The sequence below is a fragment of the Nomascus leucogenys genome, chromosome 11 (genome assembly GCF_006542625.1).
Source record: "Nomascus leucogenys isolate Asia chromosome 11, Asia_NLE_v1, whole genome shotgun sequence".
Taxonomy (NCBI): Eukaryota; Metazoa; Chordata; class Mammalia; order Primates; family Hylobatidae; genus Nomascus; species Nomascus leucogenys.
The window spans coordinates 80,255,092-80,277,248 of NC_044391.1; the positions used below are offsets into that span (position 1 = coordinate 80,255,092).

Sequence of the window (22,157 nt, forward strand, 5' to 3'; positions counted from 1 at the left end):
TTCTTGAGTTGGCTTGGAATCTGCTATAGCCTTCTGTAGTCCTTATGGTTAGGCCTTGGAAGGAATACTGAGTGCATGAGTTTGTCCCCTACCCCCACCCTCTCCCAATCCAGCTATATATTCCTGGAGAAATTTATCAGTCTAAGCAAAATCTTAACGAATTTTTTGGTAGCCATAACTTTTGTTTCTTCTAGAAGAGTAATTGTCAGTCTCAAAACCCAACAGCATTGCTGTTTTGTGAGATAGGCAGCAGGGGGCAGGCTAAGTGATTGTCATAGCTGTTTCATGGACCAGAAGCTGGAAGATTTCTACAGCTGTGTCACCATTAAAGAAAGACATGCTTACTCACAGCCACAGCTGTTGTGAATGAACTGTCAATGTAAAAGGACAAAAACTAGGAAGCTTGGAGGCACCAATGCTTTGTTCTTAGATTTCCTGTGTTTTCTTGACTGCTTGCATCTGTGAGAAATTAAAATTATTTTTAGTACAGTGGGCTCCATTCTCCTACCTTTGTTTTCAAAACTTCCTTTACAGGTTTCCTGTAAAGGAAGAGTATGTATGACAGAGTAGATCTTTGTCATACACAATCTCATTGTCTAACTGCGGCAACATATATAGTACATGCCTTTTTTTTTTTTTTGAGACGGAGTTTTGCTGTTGTCTCCCAGGCTGGAGTGCAGTGGCGCGATCTCGGCTTACTGCAACCTCTGCCTCCTGGATTCAAGCGATTCTCCTGCCTCAGCCTCCCTTGTAACTGGGATTACAGGTGCCCGCCACCATGCCTGGCTAATTTTTTGTATTTTCAGTAGAGACAGCGTTTCACCATGTTGGGCAGGTTGGTCCTGAACTCCTGACCTCAAGTGATCCACTCGCCTCGGCTTCCCAAAGTGCTGGGATTACAGGCGTGAGCCACCATGCCCTGCCAGTACATGCCTTTTAATTCCATAGAAATAACTTTAGAACTTTGAGGCACTGTGTTAGTACTGCACATCCTTCAAGTAATGAGTTTTCTGTTTAAAGTAAAATCTTGTCTATTGATATATGGTTTAAATGAAGGCCTTTTAAAAATACGTCTTAGCATGGTTGATTATTGTATTGGTTCTAGCTAATTCACTATAGAATTCAAGCTGAGAGATTCTGCCATGCTTATTTATATACAATGTGTGTACTGTACAGTTACTTTTTAGTTACCACATCTTTATTTGTATTACTTGCAAATATCATTTTGTGTTATTTGTTTTTTTAGGATGTTGAGGAAGTATATGCTGGAGACATCTGTGCGTTGTTTGGCATTGACTGTGCTAGTGGAGACACATTCACAGACAAAGCCAACAGTGGCCTTTCTATGGTAAGCCATTTAATTTCAAAGGTACTTATCACTAGAATTTTAAAAGTCTGTGTTTTTATGTAGTGCATTTAATACTTCAGAAAAACAACCACAGAAGTTTTCGTTGAGTACCACAGTCATCAAGTTAGTTGTGGCTCTTTGAATGTTGGTTATAGCTCTTTGAATGTCAGTTAGACAAGTGCTCTGTAAGCTAACTTACCTGGTTTTTCATAGTAAAAAGGAAAACTTAGAGGATCTACAATCCTCTGAAGTTTAGCAAGAAGGAAATATCTCCACCAGATGGTATTTGGACAGTGTGGCTCTGATTCCTCCACCCTGAGACCTGCTTCCACACTTGGGGTGCATTTCTAATTGTTACCACTAACATCAAGCTAGTTTCAGTGCTGTTCCCTCAATCCCTTGTGAGACCAGACTGTAACATTTAGACTAGACTTGGGATAACAGAACATAACCAGGCTCAGAAGGCAATATGCAACTACACAGTCTGACTTATATAAACAGCCTGCCCTTTGGAACTCAGAAGTCCCTTTTTATCATTGAGGGATTCTGAGGGAAGAGCATGCACAGGTAGTTCCTGCCCTTGAATTCTCTTCACTCACTCACCTATTTTGCCTCTGTAGGAGAGCAAACTCTTACATTATAACCATTTGTTTATGAGAGTGATCTCTTTCATGAATTCAGTAAAGAAAGCATATGATGAGTACATAGAGTGACAGGTAATTTGCAGTGGGTCATTTACATAAGTACTGACCCAACTCTAACAGAGTAGCACTGTAATATTTCCTGCTATCTAATGATGAATTCATGATTTTATAGTTTAGTTTTTTTGTCTATAATATCCTGTAATGTGTATAGTATTACCTGTTGATTTAAGACACTACAAAAAAAACATAAATCTGTACAATTTTTGTTTGAGATCTAGATAAAAGGAATGTTTTCTAAGTATTATTGATAAGGCCTTCTCTAAGTACTTGTCATTAGCAACATGAAGTGATTGGTAGTTGTGGGAAGTGCTTACCAAGGCTTTGAAACAAATAAGCCTTGGTTAGAGTCTCACCTTTGCCCTGTACTACCTACTGGCCCTTAGCCAATTTGTTTTACCTTATTTCCAAGCCTTTGGTGACTGTATTCGTAAAATGGGGATAATACCTGCTTCTCAGAGTTGTAATTCATTAAATGAGGTGTCATGGTTATGAAGAATTTGGTGCCCTTTCTCTGTTTGCCTTATCAGTAATTGTATTATATTTTGATTAAATAAAATAACTTAGAAGATTGCAACAGCCACCAAGCAATAAGAATTTCACATCTCAGTATTTGGATTAATTGTAGTGATTATGTTAAACAGGTAAATAAATACATTCATTAATTTTATTTTGGGAAGGAGGAACTTATATAAGCAGATAGCTTTATTTATTTATTAATATGTTGTATTAATGTACTTATTTAATGCAAAACAGATCAAGATATATATTGTCTAGCCTAAAGACATTGGCTACTATTTATCCTTTGTTCTGTTGTAAAGTGACACATTAAAATTAATCTATCCCTGACCCATATGGGTCTGTTTTTGAATTCTTCTGTTTTCTTTTAAAAAATATTTTAGGAGTCAATTCATGTTCCTGATCCTGTCATTTCAATAGCAATGAAGCCTTCTAACAAGGTAGGAGTTTGATTTAAAGCTCAGTATATCACAATTAAAACTTGAGCTCTTTTTCATCTATCTCTACAATGCACTTGATATCTTGTAATAACCAGCAGTCTTATGGTCTCTATTTCCTCTGTTGGTATTGAGATCTTCTTTTTAAATTTACCAGTCTGTTCCTAATGATAACTCCTCAGTATATTTGAAGAAATGGATGGTATTAAAATATTCACCTGACTGTATTTTATAACTCTTTATTGTTGGCTTCAGAGTGTTAAGTGTAACTTCCCAGATTCAGATCATACACAATTGGAAAAGGGGAATCAGGGGCATTTCTCCTAAGTTGTAGTAAAACCCCCCTATAAAGTACTTTAGAATGTTGAACTGATTAATTGACTCATGGGCTATAATATAGCTCTAGGTTTTCTGGTAGTTATGAGGTAAATGTCTGAGTATTGCATGGAAAGCCTGTAAATAAGACTTTTTTCCACTTTGAAATATTTTTTAAGATAATTTTATACTTTATAGTTTTATAATTGGGTTTGATGTAATTTAGCTTTTAATAAATCCAAAATTGCATGATTAGGTTTTGCATTTCATTCTTTGCCATGGGAATTAGTCTGATCTCAAACCATAATTTTTTAGTTCTTAAGTTGCCTTGGCATTCATAACAATCATGTTAATGTGGTATATTGAAATACACTTATTCATACATTGAGTGAACATTTTATGATTTGTTATACAGAACTTATTACAAAACATACTCTGATGAATTGTCATGTGTGATAATATCACTAACAGCTGCTACTACTACATCTATTTTGAGGAACCTTGAGATTTTCCAGACCTTTTCTCAATATAGACAAGAGAAAATTGAGGTGGCAGGAAATATTAAATTATTCCATTTTCTCAGGAATTTGAGGAAAGGTGAACCTTACATCTTAACCTCAGTAGGATGCCATAGTTTATTCCAAGTACATTGTTAAAATTGCTTGCTTTTCTCTTTGGAAGTATGCAAGGTTAGAACTTAATGCTTATGTATTATGCTTCTTCATTCCTAAATTCAGAGTTTGTTTAAGACATTTAGCTGTTGATAATTTACAATAAGGAGGGAAATCAATGCTTCAATATCCAGAAGGCTTTTTGGTGTTTTGGGGTTGTGTATGCATTAAAAAGTTTAAAGATGGCTGCTTGCTGGAGTAAGTTAAATCAAATAATGAAGTCTCTGTGAGTCTCAATAGTGGGGGCAGGCATGATGTTTCTAATTTGAGAGTATCTGGCTTGTGCAGGAAAAAGGCAAAAGACCTAGAAAGACTAAACTGGGATTCAGTCCCAGCTTTGCCATGCAATAGCTGCGTGGCCTTGAACAAGTCAGTTAACCTCTCTGTACCTCATTTCCTCACCTGTAAAATGTGGATAATTCTGCCTTGCAGCATTGTAGTTGGGATTTGAGAAAACATAGGCAAAACACATACCATAGCTCCAGGTATGTGGTAAATGATAGCTGTTAATGTTGGTTGTACTGGGCGTGTTAGTTTTCTATTGCTGACATAAGAAGTTACCACAAACGTAGTGGCTTAAAACAACACAAATATATACTTTTATAGTTCTGTGGATCATAGGCTGATAACTGTTCTCAAAAGGCTAAATTAATCAAGATATTGGCAATGCTCTTTTCCTTTCTGGAGGCTCTATGGGAGAATTTCTCTCCTTCTTACTCAGGTTATTGGCAGTATTCAATTCCTTCTGGTTGTAGGATGGGGGTCCCCATTTCTTTGATGACTGTTACCTGAGGGCTGTTCCTAGCTTCTAGAGGCTACCCACCTTCCTTGGCTTGTGGCCCCCTGCCTCCATCTTCAGTGCCTGCAACAGCTGGTTAAGTCCCTTTCTTGCTACAGATGTCTCCTGCCACTTCTTCCTTTATGGAATCCCTCTGAACCACCCTTCTGGCTTCCTCCTCCATGTTTTAAAGGCACACATGATTATGTTGTATTCACCTAGATAATTGATAACAATCTCCCCATCTCTAGGTCTGTAACCTTAGTTACATTTGCAAAGTCCCCTTTACTATGTAAGGCAGCATATTGTCAGATTTGGGAGGATTAGGTATCTTTGGAGGGCCATTACTCTGCTTACCACGCGGAATTACATGGCATCTAGGGAGAAAAAAGGTGCATCATACCACATCCAAGCAGATTGTTTTGAAAGGGACAAGTCTCATCATGGTATTTGCCTATTTGTTGGCCTTAAGTATCCTGCTTGGATCTACAGTAGTGTCTTGGTAAACATGCTGATTCCTTTGATTATGTATAGGATTTCTAAAATGTAATACAGATTCCAATTTCTGCTTTATGGGCAATTTTCACAAAAGGACAGTGTGTCAGTGTAAGAGGAAAGGCATAGAGTTAAGTCTTGGACTCTTGTTTTCTATCTTGGTATGGAAAGAAAATTCTGTTCAGTGAGCTATTCCCTGCTCTCTTGGCTGTGCGGTATCCAAGCTCACATTGTTTTTAAAAATGGTGTGAAGTAGAACTAGATATGTATCATTTTTATTTCTTAACCGCTGATATATTTTATTTCATTCAGTAAAGTTTTTTTCTAAAATCCCATTGCTTATCATGCGCAGTAAAACATATAGTGACTTTCTTCTTCTTTTAAAGAACGATCTGGAAAAATTTTCAAAAGGCATTGGCAGGTTTACAAGAGAAGATCCCACATTTAAAGTACACTTTGACACTGAGAACAAAGAGACAGTTATATCTGGAATGGGAGAATTACACCTGGAAATCTATGCTCAGGTAATGAATAATAAGGAAGTTAAGTTGAAATCAATTTATTACTGTTTCATTAAAAGTCAATAATTCTCAATCTAATGTCTGTAACTATGTCTGGTTCCTCATGCTTCACTCTGGTTTGTATCCAGATGTGGTCTACTGCTTCCTCTACTATGTGTTACAAAATAATTATTTTTGATCTCTAAATCTTTTTAGTTGTAAAACGTTCTGGACTCCTAGAATCAAGGCTCAGGGGATTTGCAACAAGAATATCTGTCCATCCCCAGGTCTTGGGTAACTGGGTCAAGTAAATCCTGGTCCAAGCCTTAGGGAGACAACCTGTGGTAGTACCAACTCTTCAGGCCATTTCTTCTCAAGTCAATACTTGAAGATCATTATAATATAGAAAGGGATGATGGGGCCTATACCTTCTCAGGAAAGGTCTTGTATGTATTGATATATAAGTAAAAACCAAAGATAACGTGATTAGAAGTTTTGGTGAGATCGTATCTTTGAAGTTGAGATAGAAAATCCTGACAACAGATTTATATATTATTCCAGTGAATATGTAATAATATGCAACAATGGTGACGTTTTAGTGGGTAGATTAATTGGAGGTAAATATAAATTAACCAATGTAACTTAGAATTCATTTATATAAAATCTGTAAAAGCAGTTTATATTAAGTATCACATACCTAATTCTTATAAGATACTAAAATGATTTAAGATTTGTTTATCTATTATATTTAAATGAATGCTACTAAGATATATAAGATGCTTAGGAGGTTTTCTTTCAGTTTATTTTTTAAAATTTAAATAATATTTTCTCCACTCTTTTTAGAGGCTGGAAAGAGAGTATGGCTGTCCTTGTATCACAGGAAAGCCAAAAGTTGCCTTTCGAGAGACCATTACTGCCCCTGTCCCGTAAGTATGCAACGTAATTAAACATTATGAGGCTGAAATTGAAGCTTTTTATTTTGGATATACATACCACTATTACTGTTGTAAAGACATTTTTATATAGTGATACTTTGTATTATGGACTCTATAAAGTTCTATACTGTAATCAAGACATTTATATAAAGTGACACTTTGGGATTATTTGGCCTCATAAGCTAGATGCCAGTGAAATTGGCATACACATCATTAATAGACATGTTTACACTTCCAGTGTTAGGGTTTTTGTTTATTCCAGTTGTACTTCCTTTGGCAGACGGCTATTATGTTTTACTTTAGTGCCGTATTGTGGATGCCAGAGAACTTGCATTTGCCAGGGAATAATCTCCTGCAAGTGAAGAAAATTAATGCCATGATAAAATTCAGAAAACATTTAGGAAAATGTAGTTGGGTTTATATTTTGTTAGAGATAAAACAGTCTTCACAAAGAATAGTACTTTTGTTAAATTGCTACAATTATACTTAAATCTGGTGCCTATCTGGATTTACATGAATTCTGATTTAGAGTCAAAATTAATAAAGCATACCGTGGCTATACAAGGAGTCTCAGTTTTCAGAATGGCATCAAATAAAGGTAAATTATACTTTACCTGAGATGCTATATTATGAAGTAGAATGGTGTAGTCTAATTCAATAAAGTCATCATTTCTTTGCTATAACAAAAAATAAAAACGTGTTGTTTAAAACTTAATATCTTTGGCAAAAATTACATTTAATTTTGAAAATCATCTTTGATTAGTAGATGAATATAATATTTCCATTTAGGTAAAAATAAAAATTGAACGTTATAATTTCAATTTAATGTGACAAAATCTATTCTCTTATACTAAATAAAGTGTTCTTTCAAGATGCATTTTAAAATCATGATCTTATATTTGTTCCCCAAAAAATGTTTACCTGTTTTTAGTTTCCAAGTTGTGGTGGCTACTTAAGAGAATTACCAAGTGTAGCTTGTTATTTAAGAACTCTTCGTGTTTCCATCGTACAGAAAAGCATAATTTATGGGATAAGCTATAGCAATGGGTGTTTACATTGAAAGAATCCAATTTTATAACAGAAATTCTCTTTTTGAAAACTGAACATAAGGCCGAGCACAGTGGCTCACACCTATAATCCCAGCACTTTGGGAGGCTGAGGTAGGCAACTTGCCTGAGCCTAGGAGTTCAAAACCAGTCTGGACAACACAGTGAAACCACATCTCTATGAGAATAAACAAAAAATTAGCCAGGCATGGCTGGGTGTGCCTGTACTCCCAGCCACCTGGGAGGCTGAGGTGGGAGGACCGCCTGAGCCTGGGAGGTTGAGGCTGCAGCGAGCCATGATCACACTAATGCACTCTAGCCTGGGCGACAGAGTGAAACCCTGTCTCAAAAACAGGCAAACAAACAAACCAGAAAACCTGAGAATAGTAAAATGTAGTGAGTGTAGTTGTGTGATTGTGTAATTAAAGCTTTTTTCTGTACTGTACAGTAGAAGGAAAAAACAGATAGTTTCAGTATGGCATGACTATAGTAATTTGAACACAAAACTTAGATTGCTAAGGGAAATAATCTGTACTAAGCTGAGCACAAAAGCTATATGTTGGATTATAACTCAAGACTTCACTCTTCTGAAAGCACAGCTTTGCTTGTGACTGCCATAAAACGTGGCCCTGAGGATCTCTATAGAGCAGATTAAAGGTGAGGAGAGTCATTACAATTGTCCCTTAGTATCCATGGAGGATTGGTTCCAAGATTCCCCTCAGATACCAAAATCCACGGATGCTCAAGTCTCTGACATAAAACAGTGTAGTATTTGCATATAACCTGTGCATACCCTCTCATATACTTTAAATCATCTCTAGATTACTTATAATACCGAATACAATCTAAATGTAAGTAGTTGTAATATTACTTAGGGAATCATGACATTTTTCCCCCAAATATTTTTGATTCTCGGTTGTTTGTATCCATGGATGCAGAACCCATGGAGAGGCCTGACTGTATATTGTACACCTGGGATTCTGTCTTGCTGCTACTAATAAAACTCTCTCAACCTTTTTGTTCTAGAAGAGGGTTTGAGTAAAGTATCATAGTTAAATCTGACTTGACTAACCTGAAAGATTTAAGAGCTACGATTACCATGATGCTTTTTGAAAGTGCAGTCTAGATACTGTGTATTAACAGAAAGTGTTTCATTGAAATCCTTGGCTTTGCCTTGCTTTTATTATGCTTCCTAGTCTGTATGTTCCCAGAGAATGCAACTAACGAAGCACAGTTATTAGGCCAAGTTTGAGGCAAAGGAGGCCTGTGGTTTGCATCTCTCAGCCAAATCAAACAACTTTTTAGACCAGTTACTGTTGCTTTGGACTCTTGCTACAATTCTTCACCTTCTCTAATCTTGATTGTACGTGACCTCTCCTTTGAAATCCCAGGTTTGCTATTAAATACAAAATGACTATAGGGATACTGTTTATCCAATTATGAATTACAATACTTTTGATAAATATTAACCCCATTAATAGTGTATTTCATAGAAACTACTTACCACTTGCTTGACAGTTTGAATTTTTACCATTTTATACCATGTGTCTTCAGTAGAATTTTGCCATATTATATAACCACAGGCAACCCAGGCTAAATGTAGAACGAGTGTCATTTCTGGAGATACATTTCCAAAATTGTCTGGTAGGAGAAACATTTATATGATAATTATATATATAGTATTAACCTTTTAAAACAAAATCGAAATTCTAAATCATGTCTTAGTTTCCTTCAAATGTGTGCAGAAAATAATTTAATTAAGCTATGGATCTATAAAATTTCTGAGGCCTCTTTTTTGTTGGATTAGATGAGAAATGAGTATTTTTGCAAAAGCCTGTATGTTTCTAACATACTTAGCAACTAACAATTTTAAGCATAGATAATTGAGATTGATTTTAAGTTTGAAACAAACAAATGGTTTTCATGCCGTATTTATATACCTGGAATATTTTGTGCTTCTAGCGGTTCCTTCATGGACTTGAGTCTTTGATAAAATGTGTTGTCTTCTTCATCTGGATTCTTTCCAGTTTCTCCTTCAAATGTGAAGTTGACTTCTGGTGCAGTTTCTTGTCCCGTTGAAGGGTAAAGTACTTCAGCTGTGCAGTTCACCTTAACTTGCTGTTTGAAATTTAGCAAAATACCCTTATATACAGAAGGCTATTCATTATTAATTATCATCTTTGAGATATGATTTAAAGCATAGGCCCCTAATGGTGTTGTTTTAGACTAGACTTCAGAGTGCTTGTTTTCAGAGGTATCTAATTGGGCCTGGCCTGTTAATATTCTAGACTTATCATGTGAATACCCTAAAATAGATAACTTTATAAATGATACGGTGTCATAATCTTATAAATTCTAGTCTTAAAACTTTCAGTATATTTCAGTATTAACGGGGTGTCCATTTGCAAGGCCAGATTTTAATCTGACTTTATATACCAACTCAAGACTCTGGTTACTTTTAAAGTTTTTCCATTACCCTTACTCTTTGCTCCTGAAATAACAGAAAGTTTTTGAAATGCAGAGGCAGCAATCTGTGTCTGGATATAAAATTAGAAGATTATGACATTGGGTTATGCTTTGTAAAGATGGCTGTCTAGCAGCTCAGATGCCTTTTAATGAATCTCTTTATGAATTATGCTCAACAGAAAGGCAAGCTTTTTAAAATTTCAAGATGGCTGTGGTACAGATTGCAGTTCCTTTAAGTTTGTCTCATTAATAATTTGACAGTTGTGTATAATCTTTAAAATTTCCCTTCCCTATTACTGAAAGATCTTCATCTGAATGGTGGTATCAGCTGGCATTCTATTGCTTGTGAATATCTAAGAGCACGTTCTTTGTCTAAAAACCCAATGAAAAATCAAATGAGAAAAGCAGACGTAAGAAGATGATTGACTGGGGAATAAATTACTTCACTCATTTATATTAGGCATAAATTCAGACTGCCCTAAGAGTATGTAACTTCTTAAGGAAATTCATTGGAACTGAAGTGTATAGTCTTTTTCTGTGTAGTTGGGTAGAAATAATTCACATATCTAGTAATACCCAAAGATAGTAAAGAACTGATCCTTGTAAACTTTGCCCATATGGTCAGTATTTTTTAGAGGCAGGGATTTCACAACAACTTTTTAAAAAGAGGTAAAACTAATCAGTCTTACGGATTTGATCAGCAAAGATGATCTGGAATATTTAGAATTAAATTTGTTTAATAAGAACATTTTGGCTGGGCATGGTAGCTCATGCTTGTAATCCTAGCACTTTGGGAGGCAGAGGCAGGAGGATCGCAAAAATTAGCCAGGTGTAGTGGCATGCACCTGTGGTCCTAGCTACTTGGGGAGGCTGAGGTGGGAGGATGGCCTGAGCCTGGGAAGTTGAGGCTGCAGTGAGCCATGTTCCGCCACTGCACTTCAGCCTGGGTGATAGAGTGAGACCCTGTCTCAGAGAAAAAAAAAAAAAATTTAACTTACTTTTTGTATAATTTCTTCAACAGCAAATTTAAGGCGATACTTATGTCCTCTTCCTGGAATATCCTAAAATTAAGAAAATGTAATGGAGACAAGAAAATATAACAACATTATACTTGCATTGTCAGAAGCATCCATCTCATTTGGTTGGAGGGGCTGGCTGAAGGGGAATGGTGAAAGCCTTAGGTGTTGAAAAAGGCATGTCGCCATGAATGTAACATCTAATTTAGCAAGTCCCCTATCAAGTTTATTTTGGATGAAAACAAAAGAGTAGGATAAAAGCATACAAATTGGGCACTACTCACTTTCAACCATCAGAAGACTTTGTTTAACCTCTGGATCTGTGATCTTAAAGTCTCTACATAAGAAAGTTTGAAACTGTTTATTCTAAAGATGACAAATAATATCACCTTTGAAAAGATTTTTTCGTAAAGTTCAGTGTACCCTCCAAATAATGTTCAGTGAATGTGAATTTCATTTTGAGGCAGATTACTGCAAAGCAATTGGAGACTTAATACAATTAAGTATTGTTTTTACTTGTATATTAGTGGAAATGCAAAATGATTAACACATTTTATAAGACTAAGAAATTGTAATTCACTTTTAAATCAAGATACAGATTGAAAATTTATACCTAATTATGTTATGTGGTACAGTTTCAAAATAAGATCTACTGTCTGTCACCTCTAAAAGACTGTTAGCAGTTAAAATTCTGTCAGATAAATAAGGGATAATGTCAAAGCCAGTAGATTTTAGTAAAATGAAAACAAACCTCGTTAGTGATTGCTGAGGCCTTAAACATTTAATTCAAGCCTTTAGCAGAGGGTGCACATCATTTAAGGCAGTCATGTGGTAGCAGTGTTTAGGTGGCTAAAGGCCAGCGTCAGCCCACAGTGCTTTTATTCTTTGACTTTGATTGTCAGTTTCTCTTGCTGTTTGTTTCCCCCTTCATTTTGGTCAAAGGATCTGATAAGGATTTGTCTTAAAATGTAGGCAGTAGAGTCGTTTGGAAGATGGGAGCTTCTGTTGGTCCAGATCAGAGTAGCAGATGAGAAACGTGGCAGCCTTAGTAGTCTTTTGAATGGTTCCTACAGGTTACACTTAAGGAAAGTGCTGCCCCTTACTTAGAGCGTGTTCCCATTTTCTTGTAACTGTGTGCGTAAAAACTGTCTCTGCCTTAAGGTGAAAACAGTCCCGGGCTGTCTCCAGAGACTAGAGTATAGACATTTCCCCAGAAACCTTAATATCTCAAGACCAGATACCAGCAGTGTGTCCTAAAACAGAAGGGGGGTAGGGGGTGGCACGGAGTGTCTGCACCCAAAGACTGAGACTGCGGGTGAGTGGAGGGAGCGCAATCCTGAAGCCTCCGCTGCCCACCACCCCCTGCTAAACTCACCTCCATGCTGGCTTGTTTGACCTTCTGCACCTCAAACACCCTGTGGGGGGTCCCCTGCTGGTAGTTGATGTAGTTCTGTGCCACCAAGGCCGCCCTGGAGGCTGGGTAGTTGGTCGGCGGGATTTCCATTCTGGATGAGCAGTGACTTCAGGGCTTGGGCTACTCAGGCTTAACGGGGCCAGTAGCAGAGCGCCGCCCGTCCTGCTTGCTGCTGGGTCCGGTTGCCAGGAAAAGTCGCAAGCTCCTTCAGTCTGTTTTCTTCCTCAGCTCCTTCCGACTCCGGAAGCTGCTGTTTGGGCCCAGGCTCCCTGCGTCCGAGCGCCCTGGGCTGACTGCTTCTGAGGCCCCGCCCCGCTACTGCTTGCAGCCGGCTTCCTTACTCCGCCTGCCGGTTCCTACTGGAGAAGAGGCCAGCATGCTGTCAGGCACCAGCAGGTGGAGGTGTGGGGAGGGCGTCAGTGGGCTAGGTTCGCTGGGATTGCATCTTTCGTTTCATTAACCTTTATAGAAGTGCAGGGTGGGGCTTTCTCGCCTTCACTTATATAGGACATCTGTGAAACCTCCAGTTTCCTGTCCATGGGAAAAAAGTCTGGTTGCTTCGCTTACATACTGGAGCGAAGCAACCAGTATACACCGCACGCAGCGTCCCTGGCAGGGCAAGGTACACAGTACTCCAGGTAGTGATTCGATTCCTTCATTTCCCTTCCCCTTATGAGAGTCCAGGAAGAGGCTTGCTCATCCTCAGCTTTTTGTGGGTTTGGACCAGTTCTGCCCAAATCAAAGTATGAGAATCTGCAAACTATAGTATTAAATTGGGAGATTATGTAATTTGGATCAGGAGAAATAAAAAAAATGCACCTGTACCCCTTTCCTTTACTAATCTTAAAATGATAAGTTTTGATGTAACTCCATGCTTCCAACTTGAGTCATTTTGAATATTTTACTTCAAGGTTTAAAAGAAACTTAAAAACTGAACTTATACAAAGCACTATCTCTGGTATGTGGTCTACCTCATTGAAATGGGCCTCTAAACCTGACTTTGTAGAAGTACAGGTTTATCCTTGGTGGTCTTAGGTTAATTGGGCTAGGATAACTTGGAGATTCTACCAAAGTTTGGCCAAGGTCTTCGCTGCCTGGATTGAGACCTTTTTTTCTTTTCTTTTCTTTTTTTTTTTTTTTTTGAGACGGAGTTTCACTCTTGTTGCCTAGGCTGGAGTGCAGTGGTGCAATCTCGGCTCACTGCAACGTCCGCCTCCTGGGTTCAAGCAGTTCTCCTGCCTCAGCCTCCAGAGTAGCTGGGATTACAGGTGCCCACCACAATGCCCAGCTAGTTTTTTGTATTTTTAGTAGAGACGGGTTTAGGCTAGGCTGGTCTCGAACTCCTAACCTCGGGTAATCCACCCACTTTAGCCTCCCAAAGTGCTGGGATTACAGGCATGAGCCACCGTGCCTGGCCAGGACCTTTAACTTGGTAGTAATGCACACACCCAAGACTCTTGAGGTGTCTCTCTTTCTGATTATGTAGATTCTGCAGTAAATCTGGATTCTGGACTTTGGCCCCAGTTTCATGCTTATTATTGTCTCCTGGGATTTGGGGGTTCTGATTGACTTTGCCTTTAAATACCATCTGTCTGCATGCCTATCATCTTATATCAAATGTCAGTGAAACTTTTCTCAGTCTTGTCTGTGTATGAGAAATTTGCTTTGGGAGACACTATCTTTCACACGTGACCTTTTTTTCTTTTTTTTTGAAGACGGAGTTTTGCTCTGTTGCCTAGGCTGGAGTGTAGTGGCGCAATCTTGGCTCACTGCAACCTCCGCCTCCTGGGTTCAAGCATTTCTTCTGCCTCCGCCTCCCTAGTATCTGGGACTACAGGTGCGCTCCATCACGCCTGGCTAATTTTTTTGTATTTTAGTAGCGATGGGGTTTCACCGTGTTGAGTTCGGGCAATCCTCCCTCCTCTGCCTCCCAAAGTGTTAGGATTATAGACATGAGCCACCATGCCCAGCCTCTCCACGTTTCTTAGTTCAGCATTCGTTAAACCCTGACCCACCCATAGCAATATTTTTGCAAAGACAGAATATCAGCCAATTTTTGATGGGGTTGTCAGATACGAACTTACATTGTCTCCTGGCATAAATTTACCAAGAATTGGTGAAATTTGGGGAACTTTGACATGAAGAAGACTGTTCATTTGAGAGACACTTTAGAAGAACACCAGAAATAAAAAAAATAAGACTTTCGGAGAACAGTATTTGTCTTATTTGTCTAAGATCATTTTAAGTAGAAGACTGTCCATATTTTATTTCCATACTTCAAGGTTTTTTATTAATAACGTGGCTTATCGTTAAGCTTTTTCGTCTCTCCTTGAAAAGGAAAGATAATTAGCGTTTTACAGTGATAATTTCATATTTGTCTAAAACTGGCTTTAGCTCACCTTTTCCTGTTTCTCATTTTCTTCCATTAAAAATTTGAAAGATGATTCATGAGACTAAGTCATTCTGTAATTATATGTGCAGTCCAGGAATATCTAGTCCAAATAAACAGCTAAAAATGTCTAAGAAAAAAATCATTGTGCTTTAAAAAATGTGTAAAAATAAATGTGGTCAAATGAACTTAAATAGCCTTTATTATTATGTTTATAAGGAGCAAGTTTATGGCCGGGTGCGGTGGCTCACGCCTGTAATCCTTGCACTTTGGGAGGCCAAGGCAAGTGGGTCACGAGGTCAAGAGTTCAAGACCAGCCTGGCCAATATGGCGAAACCCCGTCTCTACTAAAAATACAAAAATTAGCCGGGCATGGCGGCGGGCGCCTGTAATCCCAGCTACTCGGGAGGCTGAGGCAGGGAACTGCTTAAACCCGGGAGGCGGAGGTTGCAGTGAGCTGAGATCACGCCACTACACTCCAGCCTGGGTGACAGAGTGAGACTCCATTTCAAAAAAAAAAAAAAAGAGGCAAGTTTTCAAGATAAAAGAGGAGCTCTTAAATATGATTTAATGATTTTTGAATATAAAGTTTATAAATTATATTTTTAAAAATGTATAAAATATTTCTGATTAATAGATGAATTTGGGTGAGTGTAACAAAATAATATTTATTTAAAGTTGATTATATGTCTTCCAGGTTTTATTACATAAAATTAATGCTGATAAAATATTCCAAGTTTATATAAAACTGAATTTGATCTTTTCATGATCTAAACTTTCTAAATTTTATATATTGATCAAATGGGCCAAGTAAGTTACTGATTCGATCAGTTGTATAAGATTACAAAATATAAAATGGTGTTTAAATAAAATTGTAATACAGATGTCTTTTAAAGGAGTTTTGATCTTATAAAATTATGCTTCTATTATAAAGACCAAATGTGTTAACTAAAATTATAATTTTTCAGATCTTCAGTTAACTTTCAGGCCCTTACATAATGTCAAATTAGTCCTGGGATAATTGGACAATTTCTGACTAATACATGATACAGAGCTTTGGTTACTAAAGAGAGTTTCAATTTACCTTTATTCTTATACATTATAAAATGACTATGAATTAACACAATGTGCACATACTTTGGTTGTTATATATGTGTTGTTTTGCCACCTTAAAATTATAGAAGTAATCTAAAATTTGTATTTATAAAAATTTAGCTAACCAGGTGCAGTGGCTCACACCTGTAATCCTAGCACTTTGTGAGGCTGAGGTGGGAAGATCGCTTGGGCCCAGGAGGTTGAGACTAGTCTGAGCAACATGGCGAAGCCCCGTCTGTAAACTACACAAATTAGCCAGATGTGATGGCATGTGCCTGTAGTTCCAGCTACTGGGGAGGCTGAGGTGGGTGGATCACTTGAGCCCAGGGAGGAGGTTGCAATGAGCCGGGATTGCGCCAGTGCACTCTAGCTTGGGTGAAAGAATCAGACCCTGTCTCAAAAAAAAATTTTAGCTTGACATTTCTTGGTTTTCTGTCTTCTGGTTTTCTCTTTGGGAAAGCAAAAGTTGATTACTTTGGTTAAAAGTGGTGATTAATAAGAATAGGAATATACTTGGTATAATAACTACAGACAAACATGAAAATAAATATATATTTCTATATATACACACAAGATATGAATTTTATTAGTTTGTTAGAATGGTAATTTCAATGTGATATATATGCTGTTTTATTTAATATACTGATAAAGTGAGTTGTCAGAATATTACATTAAATATAAAATTTAAAATAAAAAACCCTAATTATATTTTCCATTTACATAATTATATATTATGTATTTTTAAACAGACATACCATTTTATTCAACTTTATTGTGTTTCACAGATAGTATGTTTTTTACAAATTGAGGGTTTGTGATAACCCCATGTGGAACAAGTCTATCAGCTCCATATTTTTCTTTCTTTCTTTTTTTTTTTTTTTTTTGAGACAGAGTCTCACTCTTGTCACCCAGGCTGGAGTGCAGTGGCACAATCTCAGCTAACTGCAACCTCTGCCTCCCAGGTTCAAGCGATTCTCCTGCCTCAGCCTCCCAAGTAGCTAGGATTACAGGTGCCCGCCACCATGCCCGGCTAATTTTTGTATTTTTAGTAGAGACAGGGTTTCACCATATTGGCCAGGCTGGTCTCGAACTCCTGACCTCAAGTGAATCACCCGCCTCGGCTTCCCAAAGTGCTGGGATTACAGGCATGAGCTGCCACGCCCGGCCTCACCTCCATTTTTCTAATAGCATATTCTAACTTCACATCTCTGTGTCACATTTTGGTAATTCTTGTAATATTTCAAACTTTTTCATTATTATTATATCTGTTATGGTGATCTGTGATTGGTGATTTCTGATGTTATTGTAATTTATTTTGAGGTGCCATGAAACCTGTCCATATAAGATAGCAAACTTCAACCATATCATTGTATGTGTTCTGACTGCTCTACCTACCAGTTGTGCTTGCACATTCTCTCTCTCTCTCTCTCTCTCTCTCTCTCTGTCAAAGCTTAATCCAGAGCAAGGCTCTAACTCTGTTCAATTTTATGAAGGCTGAGAGAGGTGAGAAAGTTGCAGAAGAAAAGTTTGAAGCTAGCAGATGTTGGTTCATGAGGTTGAAGGAAAGAAGCCATCTCTAACGTAAAAGTGAAAGGTGAAGCAGCAAATGCTGATGTGGAAGCTGCAGCAATGATCAGTGGTCTCCTAAGATCGTTGATGACGTTGGCTACAGGAAACAACAGATTTTCTTTTTTTTTTTTGAGATGGAGTTTCACTGTGTCGCCCAGTCTGGAGTGCAGTGGCATGATCTCGGCTCACTGCAGTGAGCCTTTGCTTCCTGGGTTCAAGCAATTCTCCTGCCTCAGCCTCCCAAGTAGCTGGGATTACAGGCATCCGCCACCATGCCTGACTAAGGTTTTTTTTTTTTTTTTTGAGACAGAGTCTTGCTCTGTCGCCCAGGCTGGAGTGCAGTGGCGCAATCTTGGCTCACGGCAAGCTCCACCTCCCAGTGCAGGACGCCATTCTCCTGCCTCAGCCTCTAGGGACTACAGGCGCCTGCCACCACGCCCGGCTAATTTTTTTTGTATTTTTAGTAGAGACGGGGTTTCACCGTGGTCTCGATCTCCTGACCTCGTGATCCGCCTGCCTCGGCCTCCCAAAGTGCTGGGATTACAAGCGTGAGCCACCGCATCCAGCCATGCCCGACTAAGTTTTGTATTTTTAGTAGAAACAGAGTTTCACATGTTGGTCAGGCTGGTCTCAAACTCCTGACCTCGTGATCCACCTGCCTTGGCCTCCCAAAGTGCTGGGATTACAGGCATGAGCCACCACGCCCGGCCAAACAACAGAGATTTTCAATGTAGATGAAACATCCTTCTTTTGGAAGAAGATGCCATCTGTGACTTTCATAGCTGGGAAGAAGTCAGTGCCTGGCTTCAAATCTTCAAAGTACAGGCTGTGACTCTCTTGTTAGGGGCTAATGCAGCTGGTGACTAAGTTTGAAGACAGTGCCCCTTTCTCATTGTCAAAATCCTAGGGCCCATAATAATTATGCTAAATCTACTTTGCCTGTATTCTGCAAATGGAATAACAAAGCCTGGATGACAGCACGTCTGTTTATAGCATGGCTTACTGAATGTTTAAAATCCATTGCTTAGAAAAAAATGATTCTTTCAAAAGATTACTGCTTATTGACGATTCACCTGTCACACAAGAGCTCTGATGGAGATGTACAAAGAGATTGTTGTTTCCATGCCCGCCAGTACAACATTCATTCTGCAATCCCTGGATCAAAGAGTAATTTTGACTTTCAAGTCTTATTATTTAAGAAATACATTTTGTAAGGCGATTGCTGCCACAGGTTGATTCCTCTGATGGATCTGGGCAAAGTAAACTGAAAACCTTCTAGAAAGGGTTCACCATTCCAGATGCCATTAAGAACATTTGTGATTCCTGGGAGGAGGTCAGAATAACATTACCAGGAGTTTGGAAGAAGTTGATTCCAACCCTCATGGATGACTTTGAGGGGTTTAAGACTTCAGTGGATGAAGTAACAGTGAATGTACTGGAAATAGCCGGAGAACTAGAATTAGAAGTGGAGCCTGAAGATGTGACTGAAGTCTTACAATTTCATGTTCAAACTTGAACAGATGAGGAGTTCCTTCTTCTATGGATGAGCAAAGAAAGTAGTTTCTTGAGATGGGATTTACTCCTGTTGAAGACACTGCAAACATTGTTAAAATTACAACAAAGGGTAAACCTGGTTGATAAAGCAGTGGCAAGGTTTGAGAGGATTGACTCCAGTTTTGAAAGAAGTTCTACTATGGATATAATGCTATCAAACAGCATCACATGCAACAGAGAAATCTTGTGAAAGGGAAAGTCAATCGATGTGGCCAACTTCATTATTGTCTTGTCTTAAGAAATTGTCATGTGACTGAGTGAAGTGGTTCACACCTTTAATTCCAGCTACTTGGGAGGCCGAGGCAGGAAGATCACTTGAGGCCAGGATTTTGAGACCAGCCCTGGGCAACATAGTGAGACCTATCTCTAAAAAACATTTTAAAGAAATTGCCACAGCCACCTCAACCTTCAGCAGCCACCACCTTGATCAGTCAGTAGCCATCAGCATCAAGCCAAGACCCTCTAGGCTCCTAGACCTTCAGTCTCTGCTTCTAATTCTGATGCTGATGTTTCAGCTGATTGTTAGCATGTTTTAGCAATAAAGTATTTTTTAATTAAGGTATGTATGGTGGGATTTTTGTTTAGACATAATGCTATTGCATACTTAATAGACTACAGTATCGTGTAAACATACACCTTTTATAAGCACTAGGAAAACAATTTGTGTGACTTGCTTTATTGCGATATTAGCTTCATTGCGGTGGTCTGGTACTGAACCCACAGTGCCTCCAAGATATGCCTGTGTGTTGTGATGCTTTGAAAAAGAAAATGAACAAAAATGTATTTGTAATGTACTATCTTCCTCATAAACTGTTTTGATTTATTTATAAATACAGTGTTTCTTTGGACTAAGTAGCTTTAAAAAAAAAATAGCAATACAGCATTTCTCATCTTTTCTAGTTATATTAGCCAGCAACTATAAAGTAACTAAAGGATGAAATGGTTAGTTCTCTTAAGGCTTTTTCTAAGAAGTTGGAGGAATTTTTTTCTCTTAATTTTTTTTTCCTTTTGATGAGTCATTTATCTGTGGGTCAGCCTCTTAGGTTGTCGTTGTGTGTGTGAGTTTTTTGAATAGGTCCTCTGTTGATAGTGTCCAGGAAAGTGGCTGAGTACATTCTGATAACTCAGAGCTTTTTGCTGATAATGAAATTTTAAGTTTCACAAGTTGCTAGTTAATATCTCCTGTGTTACCACCAGTAGTGAGAAATACAATATGTGAGCTTCCTCAAGTCACCATTTTGAAGCCTTATGAATGCAGTCACCATCTCTGTATATCAAAGCTAGTAACACAGGTTATGAGATAATAGGCATTTAAAAGTACACATACCAATTTAGGCTGTCTTAAAAACATAATTAGTAGAAATGCCCATTGCTTGCAACTTTGTTGTGACTCTAAAGTCAAAACAAATCTGCAAATTTGAGGTAAACAACAGAGCCAACACAGTTCTTACATATCTCTCTATATATTTTTTCGTTGTTGAAAACATTGTGGCCCTGACGTAATTTTTCTTTTTCAATTAAAAAAAATAGATTTAGTGGGTACAGGTGTAGTTTTGTTACATGGATATATTGGATGATGGTGAAGTCTGGGCTTTTAGTGTAACCATCTGCCAAATAGTATTCGTTGTACCCAGTAGGTAATTTCTCATCCCTCAACCCCTCCCCACCCAACAATTCTAATGAACGTTCATTTTAATGTGACAGATGTTTTGCCAAAATGAAATTGTCTTTCATAATGTGACATTTCTTTCACCTTCAGCATTTCTATTTAGCTGCCTGTCAAGCTGTCTTAGTTCTTCTACCTTTTCTTTTTCTAAACCACTGCAAAATCTGTCTTCTTGTAGCACCTTCTGTTAGCTTTTGAAGTGAATAAACTAACCCCAGCATTTGTAAGTTAGTTTATATCTTTTTTTGTATTAGCCTTCTAGAAGAATGTTTAAGATCCTTGGTTTTAGAGCAAATCCTGACTGCCACTTAATGCTCTGTCACATTGGGCAAGTTATTTAGTCTCTCTGTCCCTCAGGTTTCTCGTCTGTAAAATGGTGATAAAAGTAATACCTGCTTCATGGGTTTGTGGTAAAGAACAAGTAAGACAATCCATATAAGGTGCTTAACATAAGCCTGGTGCATAAGTATTCTGTTGTTTGGCACTCTCTCGATTATAAATTCAGATATGGTTCCTGAAACTGTGGAATTACTCATTTGTGATTTGGTCCTTTAGAGCAGTGCTGCCCAATAGAACTTGGTGCAGTGATGGAAATCTTTTAATTTAAATGTAAACAGCCATGGTTAGTTATTACCATATAGACATCACAGATCTAGAGTACGTTTGTATAGATGTTATATTGTTGGCAAATCGAAAACACGATTTAAAATGTCTCATAGAGAACTTTGTGTATACTTGAGAATATGTCAGCGTTCCACAGTTTTGGAAATTTGCCTGTTGTAAGCTGGCATCTCCTACCAGCTTACAACAGGCAAATATTGATATTTGCTTTTTCCAAACCACTCTCAGATTTGTATGCAGGAACGTGCACTCATTAATGTCTATTTTCTTATGTGCTAATAATTTTGAAAGCAGCTGGCCTCTTCCATCTTGTGGTCTTGAGGAAGATTTCAATTTAAAGGAAGAAATCCTTGCAAACAGTAGATACTCAAATGATTTTTCCAGTGAAACAGTAGCCTGTGTTTACATATCTTTAGTATATATGTAAAGTGCTTATTCTATCATATTAATGTTGCCATTAGTGGTTTGAAGTAAACACTGAACTGTGTTTACATATCTTTCTGTGTCTTTTGAATGACTTACTTATGTTAGTCTCTACTGTTTTGCCACTGATCATTTTCAGATATTAATTATTTCACTTGGAAATCCCTTTTCTTGTATTGCCTGAGTCTATAATGCCCAA

At 37.9% G+C, this 22,157-nt stretch overlaps 2 protein-coding genes across 5 annotated transcripts in view; one reads left to right on the top strand and one right to left on the bottom strand.

Moving 5' to 3' along the window:
- The window catches only part of GFM1 (G elongation factor mitochondrial 1), a 138,866-nt gene that overhangs the window by 15,069 nt on the left and 101,640 nt on the right, over positions 1-22,157 (top strand). For both annotated transcript variants that reach the window (XR_004032338.1, XM_003256359.4), the window contains exons 10-13: positions 1,247-1,348; positions 2,952-3,008; positions 5,651-5,788; positions 6,608-6,690. Coding sequence is in view for 1 of the 2 variants with exons in the window: in XM_003256359.4 (XP_003256407.1) it covers positions 1,247-1,348; positions 2,952-3,008; positions 5,651-5,788; positions 6,608-6,690 (380 nt within the window). In the remaining variant the exon portion in view is untranslated. The remainder of the gene's footprint in view (positions 1-1,246; positions 1,349-2,951; positions 3,009-5,650; positions 5,789-6,607; positions 6,691-22,157) is intronic.
- LXN (latexin) lies at positions 6,718-12,965 on the bottom strand. 3 transcript variants are annotated; one of them, XM_003256358.2, is made up of 6 exons: positions 12,603-12,942; positions 11,210-11,272; positions 9,686-9,863; positions 9,250-9,386; positions 7,314-7,376; positions 6,718-7,051 (listed from the first exon to the last, which is right to left on the bottom strand). In XM_003256358.2, the coding sequence occupies exons 1-6, from the start codon at positions 12,729-12,731 to the stop codon at positions 6,953-6,955; spliced, it is 669 nt and encodes a 222-aa protein (XP_003256406.1). In that variant the 5' UTR covers positions 12,732-12,942; the 3' UTR covers positions 6,718-6,952. The 3 variants fall into 3 exon arrangements, with proteins under 3 accessions (XP_003256406.1, XP_030678618.1, XP_030678619.1); XM_030822758.1 differs by having other exon boundaries at positions 6,718-7,376; positions 12,603-12,965; XM_030822759.1 differs by lacking the exon at positions 12,603-12,942 and adding an exon at positions 11,979-12,576 and having other exon boundaries at positions 6,718-7,376.